The 16,903-nt window shown below is 41.7% G+C and overlaps 1 protein-coding gene across 1 annotated transcript in view; it reads left to right on the top strand.

Annotated features, from left to right (window-relative positions):
* taf1b (TATA box binding protein (Tbp)-associated factor, RNA polymerase I, B) overlaps window positions 1-15,147 on the top strand; it is a 96,793-nt gene extending 81,646 nt beyond the window's left edge. The window contains exons 12-15 of the mRNA XM_067984257.1: window positions 4,507-4,597; window positions 5,823-5,893; window positions 8,578-8,803; window positions 14,369-15,147. Of these exons, the coding sequence (XP_067840358.1) occupies window positions 4,507-4,597; window positions 5,823-5,893; window positions 8,578-8,803; window positions 14,369-14,561 (581 nt within the window). The 3' untranslated portion in view covers window positions 14,562-15,147. The remainder of the gene's footprint in view (window positions 1-4,506; window positions 4,598-5,822; window positions 5,894-8,577; window positions 8,804-14,368) is intronic.
* The last annotated feature ends 1,756 nt before the right edge of the window (window positions 15,148-16,903 follow it).

Genomic DNA, 16,903 nt, shown 5'->3' on the forward strand with positions numbered 1-16,903 from the left:
GGGAAAAAGCTCCTTCGTATCCATCCTATCTGTGCCCCTCATAATTTTGCACACCTCAATCATGTCCCCCCTCAGCCTCCTCTGCTCCAAGGAAAACAAACCCAATCTTCCCAGTCTCTCTTCATAGCTGAAGCGCTCCAGCCCTGGTAACATCCTGGTGAATCTCCTCTGCACCTTCTCCAAAGCGATCACATCCTTCCTGTAGTGTGGCGACCAGAACTGCACACAGTACTCCAGCTGTGGCCTAACCAGTGTTTTATACAGCTCCATCATAACCTCCTTGCTCTTATATTCTATGCCTCAGCTAATAAAGACAAGTATCCCATATGCCTTCTTTACCACCTTATCTACCTGTTCCGCCGCCTTCAGGGATCTGTGAACTTGCACACCAAGATCCCTCTGACCCTGTGTCTTGCCTAGGGTCCTCCCATTCATTGTGTATTCCCTTGCCTTGTTAGTCCCTCCAAAGTGCATCACCTTGCACTTTTCCGGGTTAAATTCCATTTGCCACTGTTCCGCCCATCTGACCAACCCATCTATATCGTCCTGCAGACTGAGGCTATCCTCCTCGCTATTTACCACCCTACCAATTTTTGTATCATCAGCGAACATACTGATCATACCTTTTACATTCATATCCAAGTCATTAATGTAGACCACAAACAGCAAGGGACCCAGCACCGATCCCTGTGGTACCCCACTGGCCACAGGCTTCCAGTCACAAAAACAACCTTCGACCATCACCCTCTGCCTTCTGCCACTAAGCCAGTTTTGTATTCAAAGTGCCAAGGCACCCTGGATTCCATGGGCTCGTACCTTCTTGACCAGTCTCCTGTGGGGGACTTTATCGAAGGCCTTACTGAAATCCATGTATACCACATCCACTGCGTTACCCTCATCCACACGCCTAGTCACCCCCTCAAAAAATTCAATCAAATTAGTCAGACATGATCTTCCCTTGACAAAGCCATGTTGACTATCCCTGATTAATCCTTGCTTCTCCAAGTGGAGACTAATTTTGTCCTTCAGAATTTTTTCCAATAATTTTCCTACCACTGATGTTAGGCTCACTGGCCTGTAGTTCCCCGGTTTTTCCCTACTCCCCTTCTTGAATAATGGTACTACATTAGCGGTTCTCCAGTCCTCTGGCACATCCCCTGTGGCCAGAGAGGTTCTGAATATATGTGTTAGAGCCCCCGCAATCTCCTCCTTTGCCTCACACAGTAGCCTGGGATACATTTCGTCCGGGCCTGGGGATTTATCCATTTTTAGGCCTGCTAAAACCGCCAATATCTCCTCCCGCTCGATGTTAATATGTTCGAGTATATCACAGTCCCCCTGCCGTATTTCTATGTCTACGTCGTCCTTCTCCATAGTGAAAACAGATGCAAAAAATTCATTTAGAACCCCTCCTACATCTGCCGGCTCCACACACAGATTGCCATTTTTGTCCCTAATGGGCCCTATTTTTTCCCTAGTCATCCTCTTACCCTTAATATACTTATAAAACATCTTAGGATTTTCCTTTATTTTGCTCGCCAGTGTTATTTCATGGCCCCTCCTTGATCTCCTCATTTCTTTTTTAAGTATCCCCCTGCACTTTTTGTACTCCTCTAGGGCTTCCTCCGTCTTTAGCCTTTTGTATCTGCCAAAAGCCCTCCTTTTTTTCCTAATCCATTCTCGTATATCCCCTGACATCCAAGGTTCCCTGGAGTTCTTGGAACCACCCTTGACCTTTACGGGAACATGTTGCCATTGTATGGTCTCAATCTCCCTTCTGAAAGACTCCCATTGCTCCGATGCGGATTTTCCTACAAGCAGCTGATCCCAGTCCATTTTGGCCAGATCCTGCCTTATCCTATTAAAATCGGCCTTCCCCCAATTTAGAACCTTTATTTCCGGCCCCTCCCTATCCTTTTCCATTGTAAACAATTTTACAACACCAAGTTATAGTCCAGCAATTTTATTTTAAATTCACAAGCTTTCGGAGGCTTCCTCCTTCCTCAGGTAAATGACCACCTTTTCCATGACCACCTTAAATCTCACCGAATTATGGTCACTGTCACCAAAGTGCTCACCTACTAGCACTTCTTCCACTTGGCCGGCCACATTCCCTAGAATTAGGTCCAGTACCGCCCCCTCTCTTGTAGGACTTTCTACATGCTGGCTCAAAAAGCTCTCCTGGATGCACGTTAAGAATTTTGTACCCTCTAAGCCTTTTACACTCTGAGTATCCCAGTTAATATTGGGCAACCGCACACAGTGCCTTCTGGAGGCACTGTGTGCGGTTGCCTCCCCAGGTGTCGGAATTCGCAAGGGGCATTGTTTTCTTACATTGTGGCCGGTGAAGTGTCTGGTTAGCAACTGAATAGCAGATCGGTCAGAGCTGCTGTGTATTACAGTGTAGCCCAGTGAAGTGGTGTAGTCTTGATGGCAGAGCAGTCCAGGAATTAGGAAGCCAAATTTGAGCAAAGAGCAGGCATGGTCAGGGGTTGGGCAGTGGGCCCAGAAAACTTTAAACTTGCATCATGAACTTGTAGTTGGGGCTAAAACGCACCCACTATTAGAGCCAAGGGAACTTAAACAATGGAAGAGAAGAGATTTGGAGGGGCGGGGGGGAAGAAAGGACCAAGGATGGTGACAGATGGCCAAGGGTAGAGTTGCACAGCAAAGGAGCTCCCTAGAAAGCTGCCAGCCCAGGAGCTGTCTAACCTCTCACAAAAAAAAAGTTAAACATTTTGATATTAACTGTGTTAAAGAGATATTAATACGATAAACTTTAGATATTTATCAAGTACATTTAAACCAATGTAAGGAATCTTACAACACCAGGTTATAGTCCAACAGTTTTATTTGAAAATCACACCCTTTCGGAGGCTTTCTCCTTCGTCAGGTGAAGTGTGGGATTCCTTGAATGTTACCGCATTTATAGTCAGAGAACATTACCTGGTGATTACAGATAATCTTTCCAACTGCCCGTTGTCAAGGCAACCAAAGTGTTTAGACAGAGAGATGTTACATACAGGACCACCGAATATACAAACGGCCAGAACAAAAGACAGAGAGAGAGAGAGAAACATCCAAAAGGAAGAGAAAGACAGAGAATGAACCGTTGTATTAAAAACAGATAACTTTTATTCGCTGGTGGGGTTACGTGTAGCTTGACATGAACCCAAGATCCTGGTTGAGGCCGTCCTCATGGGTGCGGAACTTGGCTATCAACTTCTGCTCGACGATTTTGCGTTGTCGTGTGTCTCGAAGGCTGCCTTAGAGAACGCTTACCCGAAGGTCGGTGGCTGAATGTCCTTGACTGCTGAAGTGCTCCCCGACTGGGAGGGAACCCTCCTATCTGGCAATTGCTGCGTGGTGTCCGTTCATCCGTTGTCGCAGTGTCTGCATGGTCTCGCCAATGTACCATGCTCCGGGGCATCCTTTGCCTGTAACATATGAGGTAGACAACGTTGGCCGAGTCACAGGAGTATGAACCATGTACCTGGTGGGTGGTGTCCTCTCGTGTGATGGTATCTGTGTCGATGATCTGGCATGTCTTGCAGAGGTTGCCGTGGCAGGGTTGTGTGGTGTCGTGGACCCTGTTCTCCTGAAAGCTGGGTAATTTGCTGCGAACGATGGTCTGTTTGAGGTTGGGTGGCTGTTTGAAGGCGAGTAGTGGAGGTGTGGGGATGGCCTTAGCGAGGTGTTCGTCATCATTGATGACATGTTGAAGGCTGCGGAGAACATGGCGTAGTTTCTCCGCTCCGGGGACGTACTGGACGACGAAGGGTACTCTGTTGGTTGCGTCCCGTGCTCGTCTTCTGAGGAGGTCTATGCGATTTTTCGCTGTGGCCCGTCGGAACTGTCGATCGACGAGTCGAGCGTCATATCCCGTTCTTACGAGGGCGTCTTTCAGCGTCTGTAGGTGTCCATCGCGTTTAAACCAAGACACTCTGCTGTTCCTCAGGGATGAAGTCTTCAAAGATCGTTCCAAACCGTTGGACATCTGCGCATGCCGAATTGCGCATGTGCAAACTCGATGCCGCACGGAGGTGCATGTGCCGAATGTGTCGCTAACGCATGCGCAATGGAGCGTCGAACGAGGACTTGTGACGGGTCCGATTTGCACATGCGCGAACTCGATGTCCCGCGGAGTTGCGCATGCGCTGTATTGTCACTAGTCACTCCGATAATTGGGGGCTTCTGCCTATAGATGGTAACTTTTAAAATGAAACTTGTACACCTATTGGGCTGGGGAAGAAATGTTTTCCATTGAATGTATCAACCTGATTCAGGTACATTGTCCTTGAGTGTAAGTTACATCATAAATTAAGCAAAAATGTAGAGGTTCTAAAGTTAGAAGAAAAATGGTGATTTTAAAATAAAACCAGAAAATGCTGGAAATACACAGCCAACCCTGGCAGGATCGGTAAAGAAAAAAAGACAGGTTAATGTTTCAGGTAAACACCGTTATAAGAACTTTTCTTTTTCTTTCATGGTTTGTTTTTTTGTTAGGCATTAAGCTCTTTCAATTCAGAAAATGGTACAAGGTAGTGAGACACTGTTTGGATGAAAGTGAGAAGGAAGTGGAAGAGCAGGCAGCCAGGTAAAGTATCCACAATTTTTATAGAACATATACTGAATGTTGAATTGTCATTATCAACTACAGATTATTTATAAAATGCAGTAATAGAATTCCAATTGTTAATCCTCTTGTATAAATGTCATACAGCTGGATTAAAAGGTGGTATCCATACTGAGCATCAGCTCAAAGGTTGACCAAAATAGTAAGCTTTCTGTATAAAATTGAAAATATCTCAATATAGCTTTTGTGGGAAGAACAAGAGTGAGGTCACCCAAAGCTTCATGGAAGAGGTGTGTTTGCGACTTATTTAAAAGGAAAGAGGAGAGGCAAGAGGAGTTTAGGAAGAGAATTCCGGAGGGTAGGGTCAAGATGACTGAAAGGTCAACCATCAGTGGTATGGAAGGAAGTGGGCATGCACTGGAGGCCAGAGTCAGAGGACCAACGGCATGGGAGGGGACATAAGGCTGTAGAAATTTGCAGAGATTTTACACTTAATGTGTTGGATCATTCATTTGACTACTGTAAGTTATTGCATAGGAACAGGAATGGGCCAGTCAGCCCCTCAAGCCTGTTCCACCAGTATTGAAGCTACACTCAGGTTTTATCTTGAATAGATTACTGCTTTATAATTATTTGAAGATATCTGTCCTCTGTGGCAAGAACCACTGTGAAAATTAGGCAATTGAGGGTGACAGACGTATTATTTTGTGACAATAGTGTTTTTTAACAAAACTCCTTTTTCCATTCACTGTTTATTGTCCCATGTGATCAGACTTTTTCTTGCACGATTCCAAACGCTGCTCAGATGCCTTGTAGAAGGCGCCGTGCTGTATTGAGCTCCCGATGACTGGAACCTGCCGTGCAAAAGCCCTTGGAAAGTCTATGGGCAAGTGCAAGACTAATGAACGGTGCCACTCAGCACAAAATCTGGCCAGTATCTCTTCTACAAAGAAAAATGGGGGAAGCTTCACCAGCATGTATTTCTGGTGTGGCGTTGAATTAGTTTTTGATGCATTTTAGCTTTATATGTAGATGGAGCACACCTGACTGGTAGACTGCTCCATCTCACACTGGGAAATAAAATGAGCAGGATTATCCCTGTCCAATAGAAATGCACTCCTCATTGGTTGATCACAGATTATGGAAGAAATATGGTGACAAATGACACTGGTGGATTTTAAGTATATAAAATAAATTGTAACACATACGTGTCTAAAAATACTAATATATGCATTGGATTTCACAGGCACTTGTGGAAATGTGAAAAACCACTATTCTTTTCTATAAAAGATAAGTCAGTGATCTACAAAAGGAAACGTAAGTAGATGTATTTGTGTGTATGTGTTACTGATTTTCTTTTTGAAACGTGGAAATCTTCCCTGTGTAACTTTTTTTCAATTTTCAAAAGTTCCTGAAGTGCAAGAATATGCATGATCATGGCCTAGACAATTTGATGGAGAAAAATGTGAAAATTTTGGTTACACACATTGTAACTGTTAGATAAACACATCAATACATGTCTGGCGTAAGCCATTTACACACAGATTATGAGCCAGTTCCCATATGTATGCTGACAACACCCTCCCCACCACAACCATTTGTGTTTTTATCGAACTGCCTATATGACATCTAGTTATAAGTGAGCCTGAACTTCTTCCAGTTGTAAAAGCCACCTTACAAAACATTGTAAAAGCCACCTTATTCACTTGCTGTAAAAAAAAAATTCCATACTCTTGCCGTTGACTCCATCCCTTTTTCTGACTGCTTACTCAGGTGAAACCACATAGTGTAGAACCCTGATGCCCTGTTCAAATTTGAGCTGAGCTTCAAACCACATATCCTATCCAACACTATATCTGGTTCCCTGTTCCTCAACAAACAGAATTCAAAAGTGTTGTACTTGTTTGCAAATACCTCCAAGCTTTGCCTCAGTCCTCTGCCCTAGCCCAATTCCTACAGTCCTCTGGCCTCCTATGCATCCTCCTACCTTGCCTGGTATTCCTCATTTAGTAGCAGAGCTTTCAGCTTCTAGGTCCTTAAATCTCCTTGCTTTGCTACTTCTGTGCAGTTGTAGGAAGAAAATCTTCTGTCGATATCTCTGAACAGGCAGTAGCTTCTGTACAGAATAACTTATACTGACTAAATCAGTTGAAACAAATGTCTTTCTCTCCCTTCCCACTCCCCAAACAAGGTGCATCATTGGGATGTGTTCTGATGTGAACCTGACTGCTCCACAAGGACTATGTCCAGAATGTATCTTGATGTATCCCATCGTTGCAATATCTGACATTGCTTGTTTGGCGTTTGTGTGCTCAGTGAGCTTGGAGGCAGGGTGTGAAGTTTAGGGTGTTTCGATCAATGCTTCCTAGATATTCTAGATTCTAGCAATTTCTTTTTTGCCCTTTGAAATATGCAAAAATGTTGGCCTAAGAACCAATTTGGTGTTTTCCCAGAACATGGAGGATGTTCCGTGACCTATTTAGTTGCAGGAATGAATTCAACTAAAAATGAATATGGGGACAAACTGGGTCTCAAAAAAGGCTGCCAGTGAATCACTCATGAGAGGGTAATCCTGCTGGAAGATGACATATAGTATTATTGGTTTATAGTATTATTGACCTTATCTTGCATTTCTGGATGAGGATAACGAGAAAGAATTCATATACAAGTAGAAACCGTGTGAATTTGAGTAGAAGGTAACATCAGAGATTGCGATTCTGCCAAACTCCGCTCCACAGTTGTTTGCAGGCCCCTCGGCATAGCAAAGAGCTGCCACTCATTTATCACTACTTCAGCGTTGGATCAGAATTAAGATCACCATGTTAAATTAATGTAAGGAATCTTACAACACCAGGTTATAGTCCAACAAATTTATTTTAAAATCACAAGCTTTCGGAGATTATCCCCTTCATCTGACGAAGGGGATAATCTCCGAAAGCTTGTGATTTTAAAATAAATTTGTTGGACTATAACCTGGTGTTGTAAGATTCCTTACATTTGTCCACCCCAGTCCATCACCGGCATCTCCACATGTTAAATTAAGTATGTAGAGTCAGGATCACGTAGAATTCTATCACAACTTAGGTGAGTAGTTGGTGTTTGGTCCACCAAGTATATGGGTAGAGCACTGAAATTTATGATTTGCAGATAGCGTGATGTGAGTTAGATCTGAACCCAGTTCTATGTGGGTGCAGACCCATTGCATAAAACTGGCAATCTGCCACAAATTAACAGTTTCATTCAGCCCACAAGGGTGGCTGCTTAGCGAAGTAGAAAAATACAGATTATTCTAGTGGAGGATATTTTAATGAGGTTGAGCCTAAGTTGAGGGGCTGCTGTGCTATAACTTACTTGAAGCTTTTTTTTAACTCCCAGTTTTCTCCTCTCCATTCCTGAAGGCGCTGACTCTTCCTTAAGTTGATTTACCAGACACAGGCAGCTATTTGATATTGTGCCCAGGTGATTTCTTCATTTGTGAGCCAAGGCAGTGAGCATTGGTGCAATATTGGACTGTGGAGGGCACTACATCTGCCATTCATGCGCACTTTCTAGCAGGGTTCATTGGCTAGTATCAAGAAAGAACACGCTGGGTGATTTTACCCCCACCCCCACTAACTCCTTCTCTACCTCTCTAACTCAGAGGAGCTGAGGCCAATTGTAGTGGCCTAACTGATGTCCTGGTTGAGATCAGCTAGCTCAGCATAGACTGGAGATCAAACCTTCTGCTGTATTTGGCTTAGTGTTGTGTCATGCAGTATATTTACTCACTAGCCATTGAAGGAAGCTGTTGACTTGGGTGTGTTTGAAACTGACACGAGATGCCTGAAATGGGGAAGTATATTGTTCCTTTGCACTGATATCCCCACACCTTGATGAGCAAATTATCCATCTCATTTTGAAATGAGTTTGTAGCCAGAAGCCACCACTTTAAAAACAAAAATTGAGTCTAGCCTTTTCCTGGTTTGAAATTTGAGTTTATTTTATTTTTAAATTAATTTTAGGTATGATCCACAGTCTTAAGAAGCAATTTGTTAGACTCACTAGCTCCTATCAAGCGATGGAAAAGAGAGGACCTTCCAGTTTCTGCTTCAGTTGGCGTGAAGGCAACTTGGAGAGACCTTGCTTTCATGGAGACAGCCTAGAAGGATACGATGATGAAAAAAGTAAAAGGATCACAACTGTCAATGAGCGCTACTGGCTCAGTTGTCTGAAAATTTGCAAAGAAAAGTATGTATTTGTTTTTAATTCCAAGAAAACTTTCTCATATTTAAAGATTCCAGTCCTCTTGAATTTGTTGTACTTTGCAGTTAGAAGAAATTGTCAATCATATTATGAATTAACAAATAATAGCATATTCAGTTTTGTACCAGACCACCTCAGTAGTTAAATATAGCTGTTTTGATGTAACACAATTTGATGTACTCATTTATTAAAAATATCCAATACAGTCCCTTTTATAAATAAGCTAAAATATAATTCAAAAGCAGAAAAGGTAGAACACATTTGTCTATGCGGGAAAGGGCATAAAAATTCTATAACCACATTATGATGCAAGGATTTTTAAAAATGATTATTTGGTCATTGCTTGGCAAAATATTCTGTGATGTATGTCGATAGCAGCGGCCTATCTTTTTGCATTTATAGTACTTACCCATGCATGAATGTTGTCTCAGTTATTGAACTTCTTGACTCTGCCTTGATTGTATGGCAGATGAATAGTAAACAGAGTGTTATATTACATGGGCTTTGTTGTACAAGTACATTCTTCTGGGTGAGGCAGAATTTTCCAGCCAAAAGTGAAAGAAATGATAAGTCATGCACATCTTAGAGTAAACACACATCCCAAGTGCTCTTCAGTTCTTTCATTCGACAAAACTCTGCTTTTCTCTCTACTTGTATAGTTTAAAGGCCAGGTTATGAGTAATTTAAAAACTTTATCGTTTTTCTGCATTAAAAGCATTTTTCTAGGTTGATCAGAAAGGAATAAAATGAGTAAATTTGGCTCCAAGTTAGATGTATAATGAACACCATGCAACATATATTGTGATAACTCTTATTGGAATGGAATGAATATAAATATTGCAGGCTTTTAGATTCATTTCCTCTGTTGAACTGGTGTCTTGCTTACACTGAGTCCTGGGGGTTGATTTTAGGAGGCAAATGCGGGTGCGTTGGGGGCGGGGAGGGTTCCGAAAATCGCGCAAATTCTGATCGGGTTCGGAAGACGGCTCCAACCCACTGGCTTCCGAGTCTCCTAGCAACCCACCAGTGCGTGCGGGCGCCCGAAACCGGAAGTCCCGCTGGCAATTAAAGCCGGTGGGATGACAGTTAAAGAGCCAAATGTACCTCACTGATGTACTTAAGGCACTTTACCTGTGACAGATAAGTGGTTAGAAAGATTTTTAACTTACCTGGGCGGCTTGCCCACCGCTTCTGATTCACGCCTGAGGGCCGGATCAGGGAGAAAGAAACTAAATAAATTAAATAAAAACACATGCAATGAAGTGAAAACACTAAATGCACCTACCTTTTGAAACCTGCGCCGATGTCCGCTGTCTCCTGCTCCGATTCCCCCTCTTTACCTCCCCGATGACCACCCGATCTCACCCTCCCGATGGTCCCTCCTCCGATCTCACTCTCCTGAACGCCCCCTGCCGCCACCACCATCCCCCCCCCCCCCCCCACCCCGGTCTTCCAGTCCAGTGCCGGATGAAGTCTGGCTCTCTCTCTTTCCCGCCCCCCTTCCCCCCTCGCGTTGCAGCTCCTGATGGCAGCCAGCCTGTCAATCAAGCTAGCTGCCGGGCATGAAACCTGGAGAGGACATTAACCACTATCAGTCGGCGTGTGATCGCGTCGGAAATGGTAAGTTTGCCACGCGCCCAATCGCCGCCGCCCCGCTAATATTGGGGCCCTGGTGTCTTAACCTTTCCTCAATATTTGCATTTCCAGTGCCAAGTTCAATAGAGCTACCCTATTTACATTGTAAATTTCAGCACTTCATGGCTGTCGTGTTTTTTTTTACAGTTGCATTAATTTTAGTGCCCAAGATCCTTTTTGTGCTAATGAACATGGCAATGTTATTTGAAGAAATAAAGAAAAGAAAGAACTTACATTTATATTGAGACTTTTACAACCTCAATGTCCCAAAGCACGTTACAGCCAATAAAGTTATTTTGAGGTGTAGTCACTGTTGTAAAGCAGGAAACGTGGTAGTCAATTTACGCACAGCAAGGTCCCACAAACACTAATGAGATAATGACCCGTTTTAGTGATGTTGGTTGAGGGATGAATATTGGCCAGGACACCGGGGAGAACTCCCCTGCTGTTCCTCGAATAGTGCCATGGGATCTTTTACGTCCACCTGAGAGGGCAGAAGGGGTCTCTGTTTAATGTCTCATCCGAAAGGCGGCAATTCCGGCAGTGCAGCGCTCCCTCAGTACTGCACTGAAGTGTTAGCCTGCAATTATGTGCTCAAGTCTCTGGAGTGGGACTTGAACCCACAACCTTCTGTCTCACAGGTGATAATTTATAAGGACTGTTAAGAATGGTATATACATTTCACCATTGAAAAACTAAGAAGTCTACTGCTGTCAAGGCTTATCATATAATAGGTACAGCACAGGAAGAGGCCATTCGGCCCATTGTGCCTCTTTGAAAGAGCTACCCAATTAGTCCCATTCCCCTGCTCTTATCCTATCATATGATAACCTAATACAATGAAAGTATCTACATGCCCATATTCAATCAAGACAGCAGTAATGAGGAACCTAATCCTGTATCTGTATTTGCTGCCGGTATAAAACGGGTGTTTCAGTTAAACGGGATTTTATTCTAATAGGCCCGTTATACTGCACATTTTGCAGTGACATCTTTGCTTTTGCATCAGTGCCAAATCTGTGGTATAAGTGGGGCAAAGCCACTTGAAATGAATTTAGGCAAGTGGTATAAGACTACAACAAATCCTGTTCATTTGACCCTACTTGACTGCAAAGGTCATTTAAGGATATACTGTGTTAAGCACAGTTTTGAAATTTTTCTCAAATAAAAAGTCTTGCAGGACACTTTCAGTTGAAGATTTATAACATTTTTTTTGAAAAAGGTGCCAAACTATCAATGTCTGTTGCCCAGTATTTTATTCTTTCGTTTACAGGTGGACTGGGCAGATGATCTTCTCCCATATATGGTAAATGGCACTGGGCAAAATGTAGTTAGAAATGAAAGTCATAAATTTCAGTTGTTTTTGTGTAGCTGCCGGGCTGTGGAGCCTGCCTGTAATGTTAAAGAGGCAAATCCCATAGCATCAGAAACTCCAGGCAAACAGAATCCTTTCAAGTAAGAGTGGTGCCATAATGTAAATTCAATAGTAGATCACTGGACTTGCAGATTTTTTTTATTACTTATAAGAAAATTGCTTGTAAGCAATTATATATTTAATTTATGTCTTAGTTTGGTGCCTTATTAATTGCAATATAATCTCTTGGAGGGACCTAGCAGGCCTAATTCCAAAATGGTAGTCCTGGCAATGCTAGAGAGATCAGGTCAATAAAATGCATATTTTTATATACAAGTTGAAGGAAGCCAAATTCTTTTTAACGTGGTTCATTCAGACAGGATTTAGCTACAAAATAAATATTTTAGTGACTTTAATTAAAGTACATTGCTCCTTTAATTAAAGTCACTAAAATATTTATTTTGTAGCTAAATCCTGAGGTCTTGCGCATTTTTTAACACTTTACATAGTGTTGCCCTTTTCAAGCCCCTCCTGAAGTTTTTAAAAACATTTTTTCTCTTACTTTTCCACTTTCACGTTTAATTTTGTAATTTTCTTATTCCATTGAAATGCATTCTATTTCAAAACAATTATTTATGTGGTATTCCAGTTTTAGCTCCCATGAATATTTTGGATGATGTAATGGCATATAAATTGTAATATTCTTAACTATTTTGCCACTGAAGGATCTTGATATGATTTATATTTAAAATGTTCCTTTTTAAGTTAAATCTAGTTCACAAGGGGTTACAATTGCCACAGCAGCCAGAGGACGAGGAGGGAGGATACATATTGAAGCTAGACAGACCAGTGTGTGGAATGTAACTCTGTATACTTGGAACAGGGACAATAAGAGTCAATTGATTCATCCCAAGCTCATTGTCAACTTGGCCCTGTTCATTTAGGAGACAGCAGGAGATAGTTTCCAGGGGGCTTTATGTGTTATGCGTATGTGTTGGCGGGGGGGGCGGATAACCAGTTAATAGCCCTCCTGGCCAACTCCTGGAAATGGATTGGGTCAGAGGGTGAACTGGCTTCTTATCTATCTTGGGACTACAGGACAAAAATACATGATCTTGGTCAGTTTTGTATGAAATCTGGTAAAGGATACAAGGGTTGGATAAATCCCCATGGAGCTGGTCACAGAAAGCTAGAGAAAGGGCTGACCAGAAAGAGTAACTGTTTATCCCATGTTTTGTGTTTGGTGTTTTCTATACAATGAGGAGGTTTGGACGAAGGAACAGAGAGTTGTAGATCCAAGTTTACAGATGACACTATGTAAGGAGGCACAGTAAATGTTGTGGATGGGAGCAGGAAGTTACAAAGGGACATAGGCAGATGAGTTAACTTGGCTTGTATTTCTTAAGTTTAGAAGGTTGAGGGGTGATCTTTGAGGTGTTTAAAGTGATGAAGGAATTCGATAGGGTTGGTACAGAGAAACTATTTCCTCTGGCGGGGAATAGAAAATAAGAGGGTATAATAAAATTAGAGCTCTGTCATTTAGGAGCGAAATCAGGAATCACTTTATCACACAAATGATCGTGGAAATCTGGAACTTGCTGTGGATGCTGGGTCAATTGAAATTTTCAAGACTGAGATTGATAGATATTTGTTAAGTAAAGGTATTAAGGGATATGGAGCAAAGTCGGGTAAATGGAGTTGAGGCACAGATCAGCCATGATTTAATTAAGTGGCAGAACAGGCTCAAGGCACTTGAATGGCCTACTCCTGTTCCTATGTTCCTGAAATTAAGTTGAATTGAGGTGAGATTTACTATAACTATATGTTCACTTACTAACTCTAAAGCAAAGCAGCTTGGCGATTTGCATCTTGCATTGTTTCACTTTTGGAAGATTAGAGAAGTGCACATGGTGACATGTGAGATTACTGTATCCAGTTTATATAATACCAGGATTTCATTGAGCCTAAAGTCATGCTATTGTTTGACTAGCTATGGGCAATAAAGGTAAACTCCTGATCATGAGGATCCACTTACAAGGGAGCCAGTGACACTGAACCTGAGGGACTAGCTAGAGCAGACTTGGAATTTGTAACACAAATATTGTAATTTTCTTTATGAATGGTAACTTACCAAAATCTTAGAAATGACAGCATTTGTTGAAACATGTTGGGACTTCAGACTTCCCAATCTATTTGGATAAAATAGGAGGCCAGCACACTCCTTTTATCCCTGAGATCTAGTTATACATCCAAGTCAGATTAACAGGATAAAAGTCTCTCCTCTCTGCTGATTGCAGGGATCCTAGGAGAAATAACTTTGCCTGTTTCAAGTCAGTTCTTGGTGCATTTAAGTGTCAGTCTTACATAGAAAGATCATACGGTTGTTATGGTGTAGTAGGGGTGTTTGTTGAGAGAGAGAGAGAGAGAGTTTTTTGGTGTTGAAGTTAAGACATGTCCTTTACCTTTATAGATTTAAATTCCAAGTTGCTTTAAAAAAATACTTTGCAGAATGTTAGAGAACTTCGAAAATATTCTGATTATTTTTATTTTTCCCTTGCTAGGAATTGCAAACATTTAACCAAGTCTGAAAAAAGAAATTTTCCTGGAAGTTACCTGTTTGTGCTAAAACTGTTTTCCTTCCTGCTTGGGGTGGATTTCTCCATACTACATAAAGAAGTTTGTCAGTTAGAACATAAACTGTTTGATATACCAGAAGCATTGAAACCCAGAAGAAAGCGCAAGAAAACTAAATAACTGGGATCTATGAAGAGAGAAGATTACATGGCACAAACAACTCTTGAATCTGAAATTGACAATTTTTGAATGTTAAGCTGTTTTACTGTAAGTTGCTAAGATTGCATCAAAATGATCTGATTTAAAAATCTATTCCAGTTTTTCAAATAATAAACAGTTGCTCTGGGAAGGAAAAAAAGGCAAATGAGAATAATTATACAAAAAGGTGCAATATCGACTTCAGTAAGGCAAGTTTTAAGTTTGCTGTGTTCAACCTCAGTGTTATTATTGTTACTTGTTTATTAGGCATTTGTGGAAAGGAGGTCCCATTTTCAAACCCATTTTACAAAGAGGAGTACATCATTGCACAATCCAATAGTCATAATGAATATGCCTCCATTAAGCCAGTCTGATAAAGATGCAATGCTGTACAAATTCTAATGCAGTTCAGTGTTTTTGCACTAAGATGTCACATTGTCATTTTGATACAATGTTATAATAATGTCAATGCTTTCATAACTTATTTTTGAAGAATTTAATACTTAAATATTTCTCCTAGATATTCTAATGGTAATTAGAATTTAATAAAGTTACAATTTTGTTATAACACTCTTCATCCAGGAAAGATTTGTTGGCTTCAGTATTAAATGTCATTAATGCTATCCTAATGAGTCTTCAGTGCTAATTCCAGCAACCCACCACCTTCCAGCCTCCAATTTGACCAACATTGTTGAAAGTTTCTTCAAACTAAGACAATTAAAGGAAGATGGGGGTGGCGGGTGCTTGTTTTGACTGACCAAATCAATGGAAAATCTGGTTTGCTTTTAAGGACATACCCTACCATTTTAGCGATTGCAGGTAAGGGTCTGATTCAGTCTTAAGACTACTGGAACTTCCTGTATCCTACATGCATACGAATTAAGAGCAAGAGTAGGCTATTCGGCCCCTCAAGCCTGCTCTGCCATTTGATAAGATCATGGCTGATCTGATTGTGACCTCAACCCTACTTTCCCGTCTACCTACTATAACCTTTGACTCCCTTGTTAATCAGGAATCTATCTAACTCAGCCTTTAAATTATTCAATGACCCTGCCTCCACCGCTGTCTGGGGAAGGGAGTTCCACAGACTCACGACCCTCTGGGAGAAAAAATTTCTCCTAATCTCTGTCTTAAATGGGAGACCCCTTATTTTTAAACTGTGGTCCCTAGTTCCAGTCTCTCCCTTCAGCGTCCACCCCTTCTAGTCCCCTCAGGATCTTATATGTTTCAATAAGATCACACCTCATTGTTCTAAACTCCAGTGTATACAGGCCCAACTTGTCCAACCTTTCCTCATGATAACACCCTCATCCCAGGAATCAGTCGAGTGAACCTCCTCTGAACTGCCTCCAAAGCAATTATGTCCTTTCTTAAATGTGGAGACCAAAACTGCATACAGTATTCTAGATGTGGTCTCACCAATGCCCTGTACAACTGTAGCAAAACATCTCTACTTTTATATTCCATTCCCTTTGCAATAAATGATAACATTCCATTTGCCTTCCTAATCACTTACTGTACCTGCATACTAACTTTTTGTGATTCATGTACTGGGACACCCAGATCCCTCTGTACCTCAGAGTTTTGCAATCTCTCTCCATTTAAATAATATACTGCTTTTCTATTCCTCCTGCCAAAGTGGACAAGTTCACATTTTCCCACATTATACTCCATCTGCCAAATTTTTGCCCACTCACTTAACCTATTGATATCCCTTTGCAGACTCCTTATATCCTCTTCACAACCTACTTTCCTACCTACCTTTGTGTCATCAGCATATTTAGCAACCATACATTCGATCCCTTCATCCAAGTCATTGATACAGATTGTAAATAGTTGAGGCCCAAGCACTGATCCCTGTGGCATTCCACTAGTTACATTTTGCCAACCTAAAAATGAACCATTTATACCTACTCTCTGTTTCCTGTTAGCTAACCAATCCTTTATCCATGCTAATATGTTACCCCCTACACCATGAGCTCTTATTTTGTGTAGCAGCCTTTGATGTGGCACCTTCTCAAAAGCCTTCTGGAAATCCAAGTATACCACGTCCACAGGATCCCCTTTATCCACCTTGCTTGTTACTTCCTCAAAGAACTCCAATAAATTAGTCAAACATGATTTCCATTTCACAAAGCCGTTTTGACTCTGCCTGATTGCATTGAGATTTTCTAAGTGCCCTGCTATAACCTCCTTAATAATAGATTCTAGCATTTTCCCTATGACAGATGTTAAGCTGACTGGCCTGTAGTTTCCTGCTTTCTGTCTCCCTCCTTTCTTGAATAGAGGAGTTACATTTGCTATTTTCCAATCTGATGGGACCC

This window comes from Heptranchias perlo, chromosome 5, assembly GCF_035084215.1.
Source record: "Heptranchias perlo isolate sHepPer1 chromosome 5, sHepPer1.hap1, whole genome shotgun sequence".
NCBI classification, from domain to species: domain Eukaryota; kingdom Metazoa; phylum Chordata; class Chondrichthyes; order Hexanchiformes; family Hexanchidae; genus Heptranchias; species Heptranchias perlo.